Raw genomic sequence first — 21,384 nt, 5'->3', positions numbered from 1 at the left:
ATTAGCGCAGACATGAAGTTGACTGTACATTCCAGTTGTAAAAGCAGCTAATTTACATGAATTGGAGTGATAAATTTGCTGTTGGAAAAACCGTTTCAGCATAACTTCTGTCTCCAGTTATGAGTGTAAACTCTTCAAAAAGTTCCTCGGGAAGGTTTTTATTTGTAATTGATTAAGCTATGTCTTTTTCATTTTGTCATATCCATCAACCTTTTTTAATGTGATACTTGAAAAATGCACATAAAATATGGTGATGAAACCCCAGCTGGTCACGCTGGTTTGAGGAACATGTAGACAAAGGAGCTTTTTTCCCTCTAACAGCCATTGAGTAGTGCCTTTTTCTGCCTTTTCATTGTGTACTGTACTGTTCTAAACAATAAGGTAGCATTTGTTAACCTGTCCAAGCACACTGGGTCATTGTTTGTGTTTATTTAGGCGGAGGTTTGGGACCTGGAAGTCTTCCGAACCAACAACAGCAGTTGGCCTGTTGATGCCACAGAACTGAAAGAAGGTCTCATCACAATCAAGGGTCACACACAGGTAAGCTTCTGCAGGTTACACTAATACATGAATTGTTTTTTATATATATGTCCCTCCCAAATGTAAAAAAAAAAAAATCAAAAAACAAATGGGCGAAGTCGAGGAAAGGTTAATATATGGTCAAAAACATTTAATTCCAGTAATCTACACCAAACTTGTATTTTTGGGTCGGTAATTACTTATATTTACAGGAAAATGTATTTTGAAATGAGAAAAAATTTGAGAAAAAAAGAAGTTAAGTTTTTTTTAATGAGTGAATGTTTGTAAAGTGACCCACTTTAGTGTCGTCATTCTGGGTTCATTTAATAAACTCTATAAATAAACTACATTTGTTCCAAATACGTTGGTAATTGACTATTACATCGTTTATGTCATATTCTAAACATAGTGTTTAAAATTAATAAATGCATATATCTATGCAAAATACATTTGAATACAATGTTATTATTATTTATATGTTGTAAATATTATTAAAAAGTTGTATATGATATTGATAATTGAAATAAAACATGTTTAATTTGATATTTTCTTTTGTTGTCCATCTGTGACGCTGACATTCGTCTAAACTTCTTCTATTTAAGTTTGAGCTAATTTTTTTTTCCTCTGTAACCAATTATTGGGTTGTAAAATAGAGGGTTTAAGGTTTACACTGAATACATTTGAGGAGGAAAATGTCAGAGGAACTTCACTGTGGAGAACTGTGGAATTCTGGAAAAAACATAGATGTTAGTTTTTTTGTCCATCCGTGATGCAGTAGTTTTTGATATTTTAGTATTTTTCATTTAAAAATATTTGAAACTAAATGTTTCCCTTTGAGTCTGTTTCAGATGGTTTTAGACCTTTACAGTTCTGTGGAATATTTGTCTGAAACTTGTCTGGTTCAACAGTTATGAATCAAAAAGTAGTGGGCAGTCCATCTGGGACACCACTGACCACACCCAACTATAGAACTAGAAATAACAGTGTTTACTAAGGCTGTGTATCGGCAAGAATCTAGCAATACGATACAAATCCCAATACTAGGATCACAATACGATATATCACGATGTGATATATCATGATACTGTTAAAAAGGCATTTTTTTGTTTGTTTCTTTTTTTAAATGGGTATTTCCTTGAAGAATTGAATTCCAGCAGAAATCTGCACAAATACAAAACACATTTTTATTTGATCCCAACAGGATCTAATGTTCTATCCCCAAATGTTCAAACTGAAATTCTGTTTTCCAGACATTCCAGTTTCAGATCCTGTTCAAATGTTCAGATTCTATTAGTTCACAACAAACATCAGAACAGGATTTGAGTTCAATCCCAACAAAGGAATGAACATTATTGAATAAAAGAGTGTGAAATAACAATGAATAAAATATTACAAAAAACAAAAATGAACCTCCACAATATCTGCATTTGAATAAATAACTAAAAATATCCATACAGTACTTTTTAATATCAATACAGTATTGTGAAATGAAATATCGCGATATATTGCAGAACCAATGTCTTCTCACACCCCTAGTGTTTACATGTTGGTTTTCTATCCAAGTGATGCTAACAGCTGATGTCATTAAATGTAATCCTTTCAGCGGGTCAGTGAAGGAGCCCTGTCTCCAGATGGGACTGTGTTAGCCACAGCCAGTCATGACGGATACATCAAGTTCTGGCAAATATACATTGAAGGAGGACAAGACAAACCGAGGTGAGTGAGAAGCACATGACACTGATACAACGCTCTCATATACAGTCGTCTTTATTTTCTGTCGCTCTGAAAAATCGTCTTGTGATGTGACCTTTGACTCTTCTGTCCGTGTTTCTTCTGTCCCTCTTTGGTCCAGATGTCTTCATGAACTGCGGCCTCACGGAGGGCGTCCCCTGTCCTGCCTCCTTTTCTGTGACAACCACAAGAGACAGGACCCAGAGTGAGTTCGCACACATGCACACAGCTTAAAGGTGCTGGAGACTTTCGTGACCAATTTGTCATCAGATCTGTCCATCCTCAGTCATATCCTCAGTATCCTGAATCTGTTCATTTGTCTGTCATTACTCACCTGAACCTCTTGCATTACGGTGAACAGTTTCTTAGTTCCATCCACCAGAAACAAAACGTGTGATTACAAACAGAGCCGGGAGGGAACTCGGGCATCTTCGGAATTTTGTCGCGTATTGTGGGAAAGGGAGGTTCACGTAGCCACCTGCAGCGGCAGCGTGACCATATGATATTATATGGATGAAACAAACACACGGAAACGGCTGGAGGAATATGCATAGAAGGAAGGGAGCTCCTGCCTCATGTCTGTAGCAGCTGCCGGTGTCAGGTGGCTGCGTGAACCTCCGTTTCCCACAATGCACGTTGCGACAAAATTCCGAAGATGCCCGAGTTCCCTCCCGGTTCTGAATGTAAACACACGGTTTGTTTATGGTGGATGGAACAAAATTGTTCACCGTAACGCAAGAGACTGAGGTGAGTAAACACAGAAAGACTTACAGATTCAGGATACGTAGGCTATGACAGGGGTTTGACAGATTCAATGAAAAATTGCTGACGAAAGTCTCCCACACCTTTAACTTAAATGTTTATTTGTTGTCCCCCTTTCACCTGGTTTGTTCCGCTCTGTGTGTGTCTTTAAAGGGTTCCTTTCTGGCGTTTCCTCATAACTGGAGCAGATCAGAACCAGGAGTTGAAGATGTGGTGCACCGTTTCCTGGACTTGTTTACAGACCATCAGGTTATTGTTGTATCTTTTCTGTTTGAGTTTACGTCTTTTTAATTCTCTGCTTTAAGGCTCCCTAATGTCCCTACTTTACGTGTTGTCTCAGAGCCTCGGGCGTCAATAAACAAATGATTCTTTCTTTTCTCCTTTAGGTTCTCCCCAGATCCCTTCAACTCCTCAGTTTTGCCAAGTCTTAAGGCTAGTCTAGACCTTTCTGCAGAGTATCTCATCCTCACTGATGTACAGAGGAAGGTAAGCAGAATAATACTGGGAAGAATTAGGAGTGTTCATGTAAGTGTTATCTGTAGAACTGATGTTCATTTTTTGATCATTTCACTTTTCTGGCACTTAACATTTAAACATAACAGACATTTAAACATGTCCAGTCTTCAGCGAGTTAATTAGTTAAAATGCTCATATTTGTCTAAACCCACTTTTCTTAGTCTGTGCTTCATTTCTTTGTGTATTTGGACCCTAATAGTTCAGACAGTTTGAATTTGAACCCTCCAGCTGCTGCAAAACTATCTTTAGATTCATTTGGGCAAAAACCCAGTGGATTTCTACAACCTGTTTGAATTCCTGCTTCATTTGTTACGTTATATAATTAGTTCCATCTCCACATTTGCACATATCAGGTCCAGACGTCAGACTAACTTTTCTCCAGTATTTCTCCATAATTGTTTGTCAGCAGCAGCAGTTGTAGTCCATTAGGGGTGTGAGAAAATATCGGTTCTGCAATATATCACAATATTTCATTTCATAATATTGTATCGATATTATAAAGTACTGTATGGATATTTTTAGGTATTTATTCAAATACAGATATTGTGGAGGTTCATTTTTGTTTTTTTGTTTTTCATTTTTGTTTCTATTTTATTTATTCTTATTTCACACTCTTATTCAATAATGTTGGTTCCATTGTTGGGATTGACCTCAAATCCTGTTCTGATGTTAGTTGTGAACTAATAGAACCTGAACATTTGAACAGGATCTGAAACTGGAATGTCTGTAAAACAGAATTTCAGTTTGAACACAGTTTGGACATTTGGTGATAGAACATTAGATCCTGTTGGGATCAAATACAAATGTGTTTAGTATTTGTTAAGATTTCTACTGTAATTCAATTCTTCAAGGAAGTAATCATTTAAAAAAACAAACAAAAAATTGCCTTTTTAACAGTATCGTGATATATCGTATCGTGATCCTAGTATTGGGATTTGTATCGTATCACCAGATTCTTGCCGATACACAGCCCTATAGTCCAGACTGAAACTATGTCCAAACTTGGAGCCCATTACCTCAAATGTTCAGTTGTTGGTTGAACGGGACAGAGCAGCACAGCCAAGAACCTGGAGGGGGCGGGGCCTGAAGTGTCTCCTGTGCATTTAAAGGGCCAGCGCTCCAAACCACCTTTGTGGTGTCATTAGTCAGAAATAGGGTTGAAGATGGACCTGTGGAATTCAACGAATGAAGAATTCAGAGCCAAGCAGAGCATTTACAGTTTATGGAGACTGCAGGGAAATGAGGGAAAAGGAAGAAGAACATTTAAAAAACAAAAATATCACTGCTATCAAAGCTCAGTCTGCCTTGATTATTCTCCAGGAGGTGTTTGGAGGTATCATACTGCGTGTCAGTACTTCATAATGGTTGTTCCTTTGGCAGGTTCTCTATGTGATGGAGTTGCAGCAGGACCTAGAAAAAGGCAAGGCTAGTTTTACAGCCGTGTCCGAGTTCCTGCTCACCCACCCAGTGCTGAGTTTCGGCGTCCGAGATGTCACCCAAAGTCGGCTGCGACACACCGAGGTCCTCCCGGCCGAGGAAGAGTCCGAAAGTCTGACCACAGGTTGGCATGACTTTTAAATTAACTTTGAAAACCAGTCATGAGCTCTGTCAACTTTAGGCGAAAACAGAACACACACCTGTTGGCATCTATGTTTTTCACTAGACTTATATGATCAGAATCGGTCACGACACAAAGGTTTGACAGAATAAGAATAGTAACTACTGACAACAAAGGTCTGCCAGTAAGTCAACAGGACCTATAGCACTGATGTGACACTTCTTGTTTACATTCTCACCGCTTTGCTCTGTGTTCAGAACAGCGTGTTTCTAAGTAGAATAGAATAGAATGCCTTTATTGTCATTGTACAGGTACAACAAAATTAAAAAAGTGCCATTAAAAGGAGTATAAATAATGTATGTTAAAGAGTATAAAAACTAAAATATAAAAGAAAAACCCTGATGGCATAAATATCTAAAAAGCAGCTTAAAAAAAGAGTGTTACTAAAGTACATTTTCACGTGTAAATAAAGACTTATATTTAATGTTAGTTGTCTGTATAAACTGATCAGTAACGCGTAAGAAAAACAAATTTGAGGGTTGCTGTGTAGTTTGGTTTCCATACATGACACAGTAGGTGAAAGAGATGAGGATGAACAGAGTAAATGTGAGAAATGGCAACGGACGAGTAGACAAATGTGAATATGTTAACCCATAAAGACCCAAACGTCCACCTTGAACCTAAACCATCTACTGAGCTAAACTGTTTAATACCTGTTGATCCACTAATCCTATCAATACATGTCAATAATTGGTGTAAAATACAGTTCTTCAGATATGACCATATTTGGACATTCAGAGACTCCATAGTTACCGTGGAAACACCATCATCTTCTCCAACATTGATTCACCAGTAAAACCCATGGAGTTGGATCAATGACAGTGGATGGACACACTGGGTTTACAGATTTTATTTTTATATATATATATATAAAATAGTAAATAAATGAACAAAAAAATTACAAAATAATAAGTAACATTAAAAAATAAGCCCAACAAAATGACTGAAATGAAGTAAAAACAACAGCCAAAGTAATCAATAAAATGAACAAATGAATACAAATAAACAGATATAATAAGCAACAAGAACAAAATAAGCCACAAATTGAATAAAATTGAAGAAAAAATAATAAACCAAAGGAGTTGGATCAATGACAGTGGATGGACCCGCTGGGTTTATGTTCAGTTAATGACAGATAAATTTTTTTTTTTAATTCAAGTTTTTATTCAAAACAGTCTCACAACATTTTACACAGGACATCATTGATACAAAGTACACTGTTCTTTTTTGTTTTTAATTTAATGCATTTAATGAGAGATTTTACAAAAAAAAGTCACACTTTCTTCAGTTTTCTGTTTTTTACATAATAACCCTCAACTTTAATCTGAGCTTTTAATGAACGTCTACATGATCAGTGAATTAAATATAGAAAAATACATGATATAAACTTAAAAATGCAAAATACAGAGGGTAATATTAGAATAAATGGTGATGAATAAATTAAGAAAGGTTAATAATAGAGAAAAAGCAACACTGGGTCTTTGGGTTAAGATAGAAGAAAAGAGCACAGATATGATGCATTAACCCTCTGTATCATATTATAAACAACTGTCAACACGGGGGGGGGGGGCGGGGTCATTCTGCAGCCCCTAGTAAACACAAACAATGATGATTTTAATACTTGGATTTGGGGTCAGTTTCTTTCTTCATATTTATTTGATGTAAAATATATTTAATTACCGTTAATCTATAGTAAACCAATTACTTAGTTTGTCCTACACTTTAAATGTAGTCATTTATGTTTTTCATTTTGGTTGTTAAATGGGTCAGTAAATGTGTTTGATGTCACTGACTGTTGTTAACTTGGTGTGTTTTATTCCAGAGGGCACTCAGGGACCCACAGAGTCCAAATCTGGGATCCAGATTAAACTCTACTGCGTCCACACAAAGTAAGGCTCCACCACATACACACTGTCTAATGTCATTGGTGAACACACATCAGCTCGATTTGGTGTCAGTGTGCATTATTTACAGATTATATGAAAATAAATAAAAACTAAAGTAAAACTGTGTAATTCCATACATTAGCGTACTTGCACAGTCATTAAACCTATTAAACACACTGTGCAGATTTCATGGTCCCTTCATTCACTAATGTGTGTCTGTGTTTGTGTCTTTTTTCAGGAGTCTGCAGGATGTTCAGATCTGGTTTCAGCCTAATGTTGGTTCTAGTTCTGCAGGCTTTCTGCCCCATTCCGATTCTCAAGATGGTTTTGGTAAGTTTTAATATTAGGTCATCGGCCAACAGGTCATGAACTATTGTGAAGGTGCTGTGTCCGTCATTATCGTGGTCTTCTTCACCATTGTCATCTTCGTCTTTGTCGTCGTCATCATTGTGGCCTTCTTCATCTTTGTCATCTTCATCATTGTCATCTTCATCATCATCATCATGGTCGTCTTCGTGTTTGTCATCTTCATCATTGTCATCGTCATCATCATCATGGTCTTCTTCATCTTCGTCATCTTTGTCTTTGTCACCTTTGTCATCGTCATCATCATGGTCTTCATCATTGTCTTCTTCGTCATCATCTTCGTCGTCGTCTTTGTCATTGTCATCTTTGTCATTGTCATCTTTGTCATTTTGTCATTGTCATTTTCGTCAGTAATTTCTTCAAACATCTTCTCCCACAAAAGTACCGCTCAGATTCATTTCAAATTTTATATGCATCCTTGGGACAATATCTACAAAGTTTGTCCGCAGTTTTGACATATATTGATTTTTGAAATATTCTAAATGTTCCTTTCCTTCTGCTGGTCCATATGTTGATGGTTTGTAACATGTAAATGGTTCCAGATATCAGTCTACTGTTGCTCTTATTGATCACTGATAGAAGTCATATATGAACTGTGATTGGATGAGTTGAGTTCTCCTCCAGTGAAAGTTCCGCCCGCTTCTGTTGGTAGATTGACCTTCTTCATCCAGTCCACAGGACTGGAACATAGAACAGAACCAGACAACCTCACACATTCAACTGGGGATTGATCCGGATAGAACATGACTCTGACGTACAGGGATATTGGCCTTACTTTTTACACTCATTGAAGCACATAGAGGCAAATCTGAGGGTCTGCTGTCAAAGTTTAACTCCAGAAATGCACTTGGTTTCTTTCTATTTCATCTTTTATATAGTTTTTTGTTTCCTTCCTCGTATGTCAGCTACTGCAAGGCAACTGATGTGCTCTTTTCCTTTTTTAAAAAATTTGAAATCATACATTTACATAAACATGTACTTAGAAGGAACCATACAGACACAATACAAAAAAAAAACAAATTATGCAATAAACCTACAGACCTATGAAACACCAAAAAAGAGAAAGAAAAAAACCCCCACAACAACAACAAAAAACAACAAAATAGATAATATTATCAACTCCTGTTTATAATGCTACTGCAAGACAACTGACGTACTGTTTTCCATTTTTAACAGCAGGTTTTTCAGACCATCTGACGGACCAGAGCTCTGATAAGGAGTCAGGAAGTGGATCCCAGACGGACCTGAGGAAGATCCCTTCGCTTCCTGCTCCCACTGACTTCCTGACGGGCTCGGGGCCCAGCGGCGGGGCCATGCCCAAACTAATGACTCCTGACGCCTTTATGACGCCAAGCACTTCGGTAGGAAAACCGGAGAGCCTCTTGTCCATCTGCTTCATACTTCAGTGCCACATCAACCAGGGCTCTGTGTTTATTCTGTTTTTTTTTTCATTGTAGAGTGCACTTTAGAAAATGCCCAAAACACTTCAGCTGTAGTATATGAACACTGGCTTCTAAACATGTTTTCATCTGTCGCCTAGCAACATCTTGCTCCATGATTAGCACGTCCTCCCACATATCAGTGAAGTGCAGCTACAGGCGCTCCGCAGACGTAGACATAACCCTTATCAGTCTGTCGGCCTGTTTTTCAAACTAGCAGCTCTATTTAAAAGGAGAATCTGTAATGCCTTCTGAAAAAGTAAGAGGCAGAAAAAGAGAGGGAAGTAAAGACCGGATCAGAGACATTCATCATTAAAGTCAGATCACTGTATTTTTTTTTTTTTTTTACCCTATAGGTACCTGCATCTCCGGGCAGCAGTGCCAGCAGTCTGACTATTGTAACAGCTATCAGCAGCAACTCGGACTCCACTAACAGGTAGTTTTTCACTCTGATCCATTCAGGTCACGTTTGTTTGTACAGCCCAGTGTCTCTAATCACAGACTGACCTCAATGAGCTTCGCAGTCTGTACAATAAACAGCACAACCCCCTGTGTGTGCCCTTCAACTCTTGATCAAGTAAAAAAATAGAAGTATCTTTAGAACAAGCCTGAGAAGATGAACCCCATATATACAGATCTAGGGACGCACCCATACCACTTTTCCAAACCGAGTACAAGTACTTACATTTAAGTACTTGCCAATACTGAGTACCGATATGAGTCCTTAATAATCCTATTCCAGTTGTTAGTTCCTTTTGTAAATGTGCTTTATTGTCGTTGTCATTAGTCTGACTGGGACAAAGTGCTGCTACTGACATTTAATGTGTTGGAATGAGTGTTTGTCAATTAATCCACCAGGGGGCGCTGCTCTGAATTAACCATACTCGACAGATACCACGAAGAAGAGGAAAGTTTAATGAAGAAGAAGAAGAAAGTCAGGAATAACAAACATGGCAACGACAGAGGAGGTTTTACTAATGTGATACTAGTGTTGATATTGCTGAGGGTAGTTGTCATAAATATGTCAGTAGTTTTTCTCTAACTCACACAGTCGCTCTTTGAAAAGACCCGCTGCCTCCATGGTTCCCGGTGCTACTGCTCCGAATTCTTCATCTGGGTACGCATCCGCGAGCACCCAGAAAACGGACAGCATTATGTACAGAATGTAGGCAGAGGACAGACAGAACACTCCATCTGTATACGACTGTGTCTTTAATGTTACTCAGTTTATTTAGTTACATCTCTACACTGCTGACATTACTCCTTTGCCTCATACCTACTGCACTGAACTGTGAATGGCATGCTGCTGTAAAGTGGTATCGATGTGTTTGTATTGAAGCACTTTTACAAGTATAAGTACACGCGCTCAGTACTGGACCGATACCTGATCCTGGTATCGGCATCAGTTCATCCCTATACAGATCTGACACTAACTATCTAGTTAGTCTAAGATCATTACAAAACAACTATGTATATGTCCAAAATGTCTGGTAGAATCTCAGATGAAAGTGGAAGGCAGTGAATTATTTCCATCAGGGGTGTCAAACATACAGTCTGTGGACCAAAACTGGGTTAGGCTTTGGCCCCAGAGGTTCCACTCTGACCTCTGGAGGGGTTTTTTGCACTTTGCAGATTCATCCCAATGTCCAAACTCCAAGATATGTCTGTTACTAAATATTTTGTGCCTTTGTAGATTCACTGTGGTCTGTAATGCACATCTATAAATGATAAACAGATGCATAATATTGTTAAAATGGCTTATTTTTCTGAAGAAATTTCAGCTTTTTTTGGTTAGTCACCTTTTTGTGTGAAAGGATTGTTTGTAAATTTAAACAAGTTCGGAATTTAACTTTACTTTTTTATTGCACTAAAACAGAGAAAATGGGGAGTTGCCATTATTTATAGGCTATTATGCTATAATTTTACAGGTCCAGCTTGTTTGAAATCAAATTGGGCTCAGTGTGTCCCCTGAACTAAACACCCCTGTTTTACATACTTGTTTAAAGCTGCGGGAGACTTCCTCACCAATTTTTCATCTAATCTGTCCATCCTCAGTCATAGCCTCAGTATCATGAATCCGTTAGTCTGTCTGTTGTTACTCACCTGAATCTGTTCCTTCATGGTGAACAATTTCAAAGTGTACTCCACCATAAACAAACCATGTGTTTACAGTCAGGAGGGAACTCGGGCATCTGAGGAATTTTGTCACGATGTGCATTGTGGGAAACAGAGGTTCTGTTTGTAAACACATGGTTTGTTTATGGTGGAGTACACTAAGAAACTGTTGACCATGAGAGAAGAGATTCAGGTGAATAATGACAGACTAACGGATTCGTGATACTGAGGCTACGACTGAGGATGGACAGATTAGATGAAAAACTGGTGTCTCCCACAGCTTTAATATTGTGTCATTCCAGTTGAATATTCCATCCTTTACACAGTGACTTTGCAGGTTCTTGAAAAAATTAAAATGCAACAATTTCATTTTTACAATGTTGAAAGTCTTGGACATAATTCTAACAGGTGGTAAAAAATGTAATGAATTACAAATTAGGATTGTGTTCAGTTTTGTTTTAGTTATTGATCATGTAACACAACGACCAAACTATAACCTGGTTCCAATTTAGAGACTTCTTATACCTGACTAGTGTTGACAAGTGTGTTTTTTGTGTCAGGTGGTCATCCACAAAAAACAACTGGATTTATAACTTGATAAACAAACATTAAGTAACTTTTGCCGCGTTTCCACTACATGGAACCAGCTCGACTCAGTATTCCTGCAGACCGTTTCCATTACAGTTACTACCGACTTTACAGTACCTGGTCGTCATAGCGATGTGGCACGTTATTTCCGTGTCGTCTGTTCAGAGTTGCTGATAAACTCACTCGTTGCGTGTTGTCTCGTCTGAAACTTTATGACGGCCACCAAAGACTGAATCTCCTGGACTGACCCTGGTTTAGTTTTGGGCTGTTCTCATGTGGATTAATGGACCCACAGATTTACTGTCCACTAACGCATCTGTTTTTTGTGAAAGAGCCGGTCACAGAGAAAACTGTCTGTCCAATCAGTGATCTGCAATGTCATACGTCATCTTTTAGTATCTGGTCCCCAGTCCTGGAACCTCGGCAGAGGTGATACAAAAAAGTAGTACCAGGTACCAGATTCCAGGTCCTTTCTCGTAATGGAAACGCAAAAAGGCCGAGCTGAGTCGAGTCGAGTTGAGCTGGTACCACGCAGTGGAAACGGGGCATTTGTCTATTTCAAAGAGCTGTGGTCCGAGAACAGCAGTGCTTGGTTGAAAATAATGACTTTTAAAAGCTGTGGCTCATAAATGTTCAGATTTGGTTCTTTGGATAGAAAATGAAATGAGCATGAATCCATTGTGAATTTGTGTCGATGAATCTGACCTCAAATGTCAGGAAGTGCATGAGGGAAACCATTATATTTGAGCTGAGATGGAATGACTGAGTTTTGTTGTCCTTAAATATTCCATCTGGCATTTTATGTCCGCTGACAAAGGACATTTCTGCCGCTTGCACGATATTTATGAAAGATAATTAGTCTGTATCTGCTCTGGTAAAGCCTTCAGGTTGAGCTGTCAGTCATCCAACAGCTTTGACAGTTAAAACAGAAAGGACATTTACATAGAAGTCAACACCACTTCAAATGACTGAAGGTTTTCTGTGGCGGAGCTCACCCATTTTTCTGCTGCATTAATACTATTATTTTTCCCTTTTCTGAGGTACTTTAAAGGGGTTTAAGTCGTTAACCCATAGGGGTCCACAGTCACAGCCCCATGACTGAATCACATGACATTTTCAACACATCGTAGCGTTAGAAGTCGGTCCTGTAGACCACTGGAGACGACTGCATTTGAAAGTGCAGACTGGAAACGCTCTGACACTTTTTATTTGATGTTGATAGAACAAATCCAACTGGAGATATGACAGTTTGAACCTGGAGCAAACAAACGTGAATAAAAGTATGAAAGTGAGGTAGGGGGGCTGTTAGATATCTGACTGTATCTGTCATTTTTTGTCCTTTTTTCAAAACGGAAAATACTGGCTGATTCTAATCCACAAACTGCATTAGCATTACGTGTAAGGGTGAGAATGACCCCCACCTGAACCAGATAAGGAAACTGGGAGGGGGGGAGTGAGAAAACCAGAGAAACGCCTATGTAAAGATCTGCATTTATGTTAAATATTTAAGTATAGTTGTGACGGAGCGACCCCGTCACTGAGTCTCCGCTGTCTCCTGCTACGTGCGGAGCACACGCGACCCGGCACACGCACACACATACAGGCACGCGCACACACACACTCATGTCATTCAGTCTCTTCCCGTCCGTGTTTGCACTCATTCATCAGTTCGCCATTCACACTCTCTTCCCCATCCAAACTATAGCGCAACCGAGGGTGCACACTCGGCCGCATTTTTCAAGTAATTGCATACATATCTACAACAGTTCAATCACTTACCTGGGTCTGTATTGTCTCGGCGTTCTGCCATGCCCGCCACGTCACTCAAAGGGACAAGAACGAGGGGTCATTTCCGGGGCAATATTATGGGGGAAATCTCGCGCGGTTTCCAGTCATGTGATTTAATTATGTAGTGTTTTTGGTTTTCTGTATTTTTATTTCAAGGAAGAAGGTATTTGGTTTGATATTTAATTGGAAAATCTATTGAATTGTGAAGTGTTATATGTTTATTTTAGTTGTGAATAATTGTGTTTAAAACACTGGTAAAAATACATTTTGTTAAAAAGTCTTTATTTGACCGGCCCATAAGGAGGGGCTTAGCATTTAAAAAGGAGGCTGCTGAAGCCCTGGTGAGTCAGTCTTCTCAGAGTTGCAGAGCTGGCAACTGAGCTGTTGATTCTGAACCTTGGTGAGATTTTTTTTTAGTGTGTGACAATTTTTTGGTGAGTTATGGAAGAACTCTGTTTAAATGCATTTTTTTTTTTCTTGAACTTTGTAAATTTGTAAATAGTGTTTTTTTTGTTTTTCCATTTTTTTTTGACTTGTAAATATTGCACTGCACTTTGGGAGGCCGACGGCAAAATAAACCACCATTTTTGCACTTTCAACTACGCCTGTGGTGTTATATTTTTGAGCAGTGTGAGAAAGAACCCCGCAACAATAGTTTTAATTTATTACAATTTTAATTTTATATCCTTAATATTTGGAACAAAAATTCACTTTTAAAGTCTTTGAAAAGGTTCATTAAGCATCATTTTAAGCAACATTTTTCAAATCAGATTTTATATTTTTTGTCCTTCTGTGTTGATATAGTAGGTTAAAGTGAAAAAAAATAACAGACAGATGATATAGATGAAGTTGTGCTGAAAAAACAGATCTCAAACATGGGTATAGTAAACATTTGTTTATATAGTATATAAAGGCAAAATCAAAAGGACTGAAAAACGGACAAAATGGGCTCAGACCACTAAAGGTTAAATGTGTGTTTTTAATGTGCAGTTTCCAGTACTTCTGCTGTTCCTTCATATGTTTAATAGCTCCTTTAATGACAGAACTGATGTGAAGTAGGTGCTAAGTTGGGATCATTGTGATTCTAAAATGGTGTCAAAGCCTGTATGATCCTTGTACATGGTATGAACTATGGACCGGGCTTTTATGCTTTTTTGGAGTTTTAAATGGCAGTGGTGTCCTCACCTCATCTTCATTGCTGTTTTGTGTCTGTTTTATGGTGCAGAGCTATAGACGACATCAGCCAGAGTCCAAACAGAGTGGAGAACAACAGCAGCAGTAGTTTGGCTCTGTCTGCCTCTACCAGCAGCCCCAGAGCTGCATCTGCGGTCCTCCTGCCTGGACTGGAAAACCTGCAGGTACCAAAACACACATCACACACAGTACCTCACACATCTGCGGTCCTCCTGCCTGGACTGGAAACCTGCAGGTACCAAACACACATCACACACAGTACCTCACACATCTGCGGTCCTCCTGCCTGGACTGGAAAACCTGCAGGTACCAAAACACACATCACACACAGTACCTCACACATCTGCGGTCCTCCTGCCTGGACTGGAAAACCTGCAGTACCAAAACACACATCACACACACAGTACCTCACACATCTGCGGTCCTCCTGCCTGGACTGGAAAACCTGCAGGTACCAAAACACACATCAGACACAGTACCTCACACATCTGCGGTCCTCCTGCCTGGACTGGAAAACCTGCAGGTACCAAAACACACATCAACACAGTACCTCACACATCTGCGGTCCTCCTGCCTGGACTGGAAAACCTGCAGGTACCAAAACACACATCACACACAGTACCTCACACATCTGCGGTCCTCCTGCCTGGACTGGAAACCTGCAGGTACCCAAAACACACATCACACACAGTACCTCACACATCTGCGGTCCTCCTGCCTGGACTGGAAAACCTGCAGGTACCAAAACACACATCACACACAGTACCTCACACATCTGCGGTCCTCCTGCCTGGACTGGAAAACCTGCAGGTACCAAAACACACATCACACACAGTACCTCACACATCTGCGGTCCCTCCTGCCTGGACTGGAAAACCTGCAGGTACCAAAAACACACATCACACACAGTACCTCACACATCTGCGGTCCTCCTGCCTGGACTGGAAAACCTGCAGGTACCAAAACACACATCATACACAGTACCTCACACATCTGCGGTCCTCCTGCCTGGACTGGAAAACCTGCAGGTACCAAAAACACACATCACACACAGTACCTCACACATCTGCGGTCCTCCTGCCTGGACTGGAAAACCTGCAGGTACCAAAACACACATCACACACAGTACCCTCACACATCTGCGGTCCTCCTGCCTGGACTGGAAAACCTGCAGGTACCAAAACACACATCACACACAGTACCTCACACATCTGCGGTCCCTCCTGCCTGGACTGGAAAACCTGCAGGTACCAAAACACACATCACACACAGTACCTCACACATCTGCGGTCCTGCCTGCCTGGACTGGAAAAACCTGCAGGTACCAAAACACACATCACACACAGTACCTCACACATCTGCGGTCCTCCTGCCTGGACTGGAAAACCTGCAGGTACCAAACACACATCACACACAGTACCTCACACATCTGCGGTCCTCCTGCCTGGACTGGAAAACCTGCAGGTACCAAAACACACATCACACACAGTACCTCACACATCTGCGGTCCTCCTGCCTGGACTGGAAAACCTGCAGGTACCAAAACACACATCACACACAGTACCTCACACATCTGCGGTCCTCCTGCCTGGACTGGAAAACCTGCAGGTACTACTGCACACATCACACACAGTACCTCACACATCTGCGGTCCTCCTGCCTGGACTGGAAAACCTGCAGGTACTACTGCACACATCATACACAGTACCTCACACATCTGCGGTCCTCCTGCCTGGACTGGAAAACCTGCAGGTACTACTGCACACATCACACACAGTACCTCACACATCTGCGGTCCTCCTGCCTGGACTGGAAAACCTGCAGGTACTACTGCACACATCATACACAGTTCCTCAGAAGGATGACACTTGACAGTAGTATTTATTTATGTATGTATGTATGTATGTATGTATGTTTATTCTGCTGTAGTTCTCTTCTTATTTTACTTTTTTAAAGATTTATATTCTATTTTCTTATTTTGCGTTTTAGTTTTTGTAATTGTATATTAGCTTTATTCTTATTTTATGACATATTGGGTTTTTTTTATTCATATTGTTGTACTGACTGGAGGAGCACTCTTAAATGCACTGCACACACAATGATAATTAAGTCTGTTGTTCTATTTTATTCTGTTGTATTCTATTCTGTCCTACACAATCCTGCTCTGTTCTGTTCTATTTTATTCTATTGTATTATATTCTGTTCTATCCTGTTCTATTCTGTTCTTTTTTATTTTATTTTATGCTATTCTATTCTGTTGTGTTCTATTCTGTCCTGTTCTATCCTGTTGTATTCCATTCTATTAAATTCTATTCTGTTCTATTTTATTCTGTTCTGTTCTGTTTTATTCTATTCTGTTCCGTTGTATTCTATTCTATTCTATTCTATTAAATTCTATCCTGTTCTGTTCTGTTCTATTTTATTTTATTCTATTAAATTCTGTTTTATTCTATTGTTCTATTCCGTCTTATTCTATCCTGTTGTATTCTATTCTATTAAATTCTATTCTGTTCTCTTCTACTCTCTCCTTCCTGTGTCCAGGCGTTGCCGTCCCCCAGTGGTCCTCTTGCACTCGACACCCCTCAGGTTCTGGACTCTCCCCTCCTGCCGCCGCTGGCATCTCCGACCAGGGCGCGCTCCCCTGACGTCATCTCCTCGGCGTCCACGGCCATGTCCCAGGACATGCCGGAGATCGCCTCCCAGACTCTGCAGCTTCAGCGTGGACTAGTGTCCAGCCTGGACCCCTTACCCCTGTCGGCCCTGCAGACGGACAGCATGGCCTCCGCCGCCTCCGCCCTGCACCTGCTCACCTCACCACGGACAGCCAACAACAGGTACTGTGATGAGCAATCACATGGAGGTTCATTAGACGTTTAGTGTGATGGAGGAAAGCACTGAACACGTTTGTGAGTCTGTTGAGCAGATGAGGTTGTCCTTTAATGTAATGAAGCGGAAAGAACTGAGACAGATGTATTTTAAACAGAAACTGAAAGCTAATCAGTCGTATAAATCAGTGCAAGGCTACATGGGCTGAAAGTGAAGTCATTTATTTTACAGTGTTATTAACAGAGTTGGTACAGGTGCTTGAAATTCTTGAATTTCAATGTTGTGTTTTCAAGGTTGGAAAAGTGCTTTAACGTGCTTGTAATTCTGACTCTGTGATGTAATCATTTATTTTTAATATTAACTCTGCCAGGTTAGAGGTCAAGCCAAAGCTACTTACACAGAGGTGATACATTTACAAAAAAAAACTGTTTAAAAAGAAAATTAGTGGGTGATCGCAGGTCGACTCCAGGTATATTTTTATCTTAATCTTTGGCAGAATGTGCCTGAAGAACACCAAGTGGCTTCAGTTTTTTTGGACAAAACCTTGTGTTCTCTTCTAAACTTGTTTTTATTATTGCACATACCTGTCATCTGTAGTATAGAGTTAGCTTTTGTATATTCTTTTGTGTATTTTGTTCATTTCAGAAGTCCTAGGAGTACTTTAGTAGCACATGTGTATTAATATTTTATTCTGAAGCCTTTGCACAGTCCTACTTTTTCTTAATACTCCGTGTGATATTTTTTATTTTGTTTTTTCTCATACAGTCCCTTTTGCACAAAGTGTTTTGCTGCTAAATTGAACTGAGCTGCAAAACTGATTTCCATTGTTCCTGTGACAGTGACGATAAAGATCTATTCTATTATGAAACATAATTTTAGATGTTTATAGCATAATACAATGTACCAGGGTTCCCACTGGGTCGTAAAAAGTCTTGAAAGTCTTGAATTTACAGATTTGCATGTCATACCTTTAAAATCTATTAAAGTTGATATGGTAGCTCTTAAATTCTGTTGCCATAAATTTGTTCTGTATTGTGTTTAAATGTGTCCAAGCTGTAAAGAAATTAACGTTAGTCGACTCAGTTCCGCCCGTTCAAACCTGACAATTTATATGGAAATAAGGAACCAGTTATCACAAACTTTGCTGCCCCAGTGAGAAATGACTCAGAACAGTGAGAATAAAGGTGTTGGAATGAATAAATACATTTTTTAAATTCTCCTAGTCATACATTTTTGCCAGTATGGTTATGAAATGGGTTTTAAATTCTGTTCTAAGTGTCTTAAAAAGTCTTGAATTTAACCTGTAGGAAACATGATGTACATCATTTTGGTAAAAAGTGGAAAAAAAAAACCCAAAAAACAATAACCCTGAGTATGTGTATTCCAGTAGATATGTATTTGACCCCAGTGATGAGGTGATGTGCTGGAAAAAAATTGAAAATGACCCTTAAAAGTGCGTGAAAAGTGCTTGACTTTGACCTTGAAAAATATTTACAAACCCTGTATTAAGGATTTGTAGCTTTTATTTTTGCCTAAATGAACTTAAGCCTAAGTGACTGACAAACACTTTTTTAAATATCATACAATGTGTATGTGGAATAGCAATGACAAACAACAATATCATATGCTCTTGAGACCCAGCGATGCATTTTTGTCCTCAGTTGGGGACAAAAGTTTCACAGATTTATGTAAAAAAAAAAAAGTCCACCACAAAGGATATTCAATAAAAAAAACTGTTACATGACGCTGTTTCCAATAAGGACAATTATTTAATATAAACATTTCAACATTTACTTCTGAGTCTCAGGAAGATAATATAGAACCGTCCCATTTTTCACAGTGTTCAACAATAAAAAGCAAATGAATCAATTCAACATACAGGTCCTATCCTGAGTGTAAACATTTTGTATTCGAGGTAAAACGTGAATATTTTCGAAACGAACTACATTTGTGTATTTCCTGTCGCAGTCTGCTGCCGCTTGAACTGGGCGGCGGAGACGGTCCGGTGGGTGGGGCAGTGGAGTCGGAGCCCAGACTCAGTCACACTCCGTCGCTACTGGAGACCGCCTTGTCACAGGAGAACCCCGGCGTGGGAGGAGGAGCCTCAGATGGAAGCGTCAGCCACACACCTTGGCCGGCCGCCCCCGACATCACCAGGGAAACCAGGAACAGTCTGAGGGACAACGGCCTGGTAGACTGGTAAACAAACAAACAAACAAACTCATAGACACAGATACAGTCAGCCTGTTTACAGCCACACTAATACTGCCATCATTATCTGATATCTGGAGTTATCAGATTATTCAAGTGACCATGTAAACAGGATAATCTGATTATGAGAAATCGGATTAACACACCTGGATTTCTCCCCAATACTCCGATGTATTCCTGCATGTATACGTGTTAATCTGATTTACTTTCCTTTTTTTACATCTGTGCATGAGTAAAACAATTTAAAAAATCATGGAAAACGGAAGTGACGTCGTCAAACATGACAATAACAGGAAGTTTACGTCTGCCATCGCTATATACGTATTTACTCCGAAAGAAATCTATGATTTGTACATCAACATTGTGTTTTGTGCATAATCAGAATTTAGTCTATGCGTAGGATTTTTGAATACTTATGGGATTTGACAGGAATTTAAGGTAGAAGGATGGGGTAAGGGGGCAGGAGATTATAAATTAAACTTCTTCCTGCTCCTTTATGAATGTTTGACTTTTTCTTTATATAAATCCTTTTGTTGTTGTTTGGTTTGAACATCATATTTGAAATAAATAAAACAAACAAAAAATCCGATAATGGACTGGACCAGGGCTTCAGATTCTCGTGTTTCTTAATTGCATGTAAATGCGTTAGATCTGATTATGATAGTTACCTGATTTTTGACGTCGTGTAAACGGGCTCAGTGATGAGTTTGACCGACTAAAGGTGGAACATTCTCTTCCTCCATAAATTCATGGGAAGGAATGCTTCTAGGACCAAAAAAAAGTTTGTTCAAGGTGCTCTTTGGAAAAAGGGATTCATAAATAGATGACAAACTGGAGGAAAACTCCAAGGTACACTCTTAAAACATTAAAATGCCTTTATTACAGGCTTTTTGAAATAAATGAGGGTATTATGACTTTCACAGTTCCTAAGGACCCCAAATTCCTTGTCAAATGTATCCCTCTGGATTAGTAAGTCAGTTTTTCCATTTTGAAAATTTGTAAGATGGTCTCGTACCAGTTATCTGATTTTTAATGTCATGTAAACAGGCTCAGTGATGAATTCAACCTACTAAAGGCAGAATGTTCTCTTTCTCTATTGCTGCCATATTTTCATGTTATGTTTCTGTGTCGTAGCCCAAGAGAGGAGTCCAAGGACGGACACTTGAGCTCGCCTTACCACCGACGCTCCTACCACCGCACTCCGAGCGACGGTCAGGAGCCTGGAGCCGAGCAGAGGTAACGCACACGTTCACGCCTCTGTGGGTTTAGATGCACTACGCTAGAATTGTCTGTGCTCATTTCCATAAACACAGCAGGACTCACCACAGGAGCCAGGACTTATTTATGATCACGTTTGTCTTCATAATTTTAAAAAAATTACTGCAGAGTTTACAGTGGAGAGAATACAGTCATCAAGCATCAGGTATTAATGGGGTTGGTACGGGTGCTTGAAATCCTCGAAAACGATTGAATTTCAGTGTTGGGTTTTCAAGGTCTGAAAAGTGCTTGAATTTTAGTCGAAGTGCTTGAAAGTGCTTGTAATTATAACTGTGATTTATTTATTTTTAACATTAACTCAAGCGAAAGCTACTTACAGAGGGGTGATACATTTGGAAAAACATGACTTTATGTCAAAAAAACAAAATTCTCAGGTCAACTCCTGGTACATTTTTATCTGAATCTTTCTCGGTATCAGTGTGCCCAAAGAATGTTAAGTGGCTTCCCCTTTATTTTGGATAAAACTTTGTGTTCTCCTTTAATTTCTAAACTTTTGCTGTAATGAAACATAATTTTAGATGTTTATACATAATACAATGTACATCAT

At 39.4% G+C, this 21,384-nt stretch overlaps 1 protein-coding gene across 7 annotated transcripts in view; it reads left to right on the top strand.

Annotated features, from left to right (window-relative positions):
* Positions 1 to 21,384, top strand: part of edc4 (enhancer of mRNA decapping 4) — a 79,098-nt gene that overhangs the window by 11,707 nt on the left and 46,007 nt on the right. For 3 of the 7 annotated variants that reach the window (XM_030135872.1, XM_030135873.1, XM_030135879.1), the window contains exons 7-20: positions 436 to 540; positions 2,123 to 2,235; positions 2,372 to 2,455; positions 3,166 to 3,261; positions 3,399 to 3,498; positions 4,909 to 5,089; positions 6,969 to 7,035; positions 7,271 to 7,362; positions 8,575 to 8,759; positions 9,194 to 9,273; positions 14,554 to 14,686; positions 17,064 to 17,355; positions 19,313 to 19,547; positions 20,694 to 20,795. In XM_030135872.1, coding sequence (XP_029991732.1) covers positions 436 to 540; positions 2,123 to 2,235; positions 2,372 to 2,455; positions 3,166 to 3,261; positions 3,399 to 3,498; positions 4,909 to 5,089; positions 6,969 to 7,035; positions 7,271 to 7,362; positions 8,575 to 8,759; positions 9,194 to 9,273; positions 14,554 to 14,686; positions 17,064 to 17,355; positions 19,313 to 19,547; positions 20,694 to 20,795 — 1,865 coding nt within the window. Of the gene's footprint in view, positions 1 to 435; positions 541 to 2,122; positions 2,236 to 2,371; positions 2,456 to 3,165; positions 3,262 to 3,398; positions 3,499 to 4,908; positions 5,090 to 6,968; positions 7,036 to 7,270; positions 7,363 to 8,574; positions 8,760 to 9,193; positions 9,274 to 14,553; positions 14,687 to 17,063; positions 17,357 to 19,312; positions 19,548 to 20,693; positions 20,796 to 21,384 lie in introns of all 7 variants that reach the window. The other 4 variants (XM_030135875.1, XM_030135877.1, XM_030135876.1 and 1 more) reach the window with 3 other exon arrangements.

This window comes from Sphaeramia orbicularis, chromosome 6 (genome assembly GCF_902148855.1).
Source record: "Sphaeramia orbicularis chromosome 6, fSphaOr1.1, whole genome shotgun sequence".
Classification (NCBI taxonomy): Eukaryota; Metazoa; Chordata; class Actinopteri; order Kurtiformes; family Apogonidae; genus Sphaeramia; species Sphaeramia orbicularis.
The sequence above is the reverse complement of the archived record's forward strand: the minus strand, read 5'-3'. Positions and strand labels throughout refer to the sequence as shown.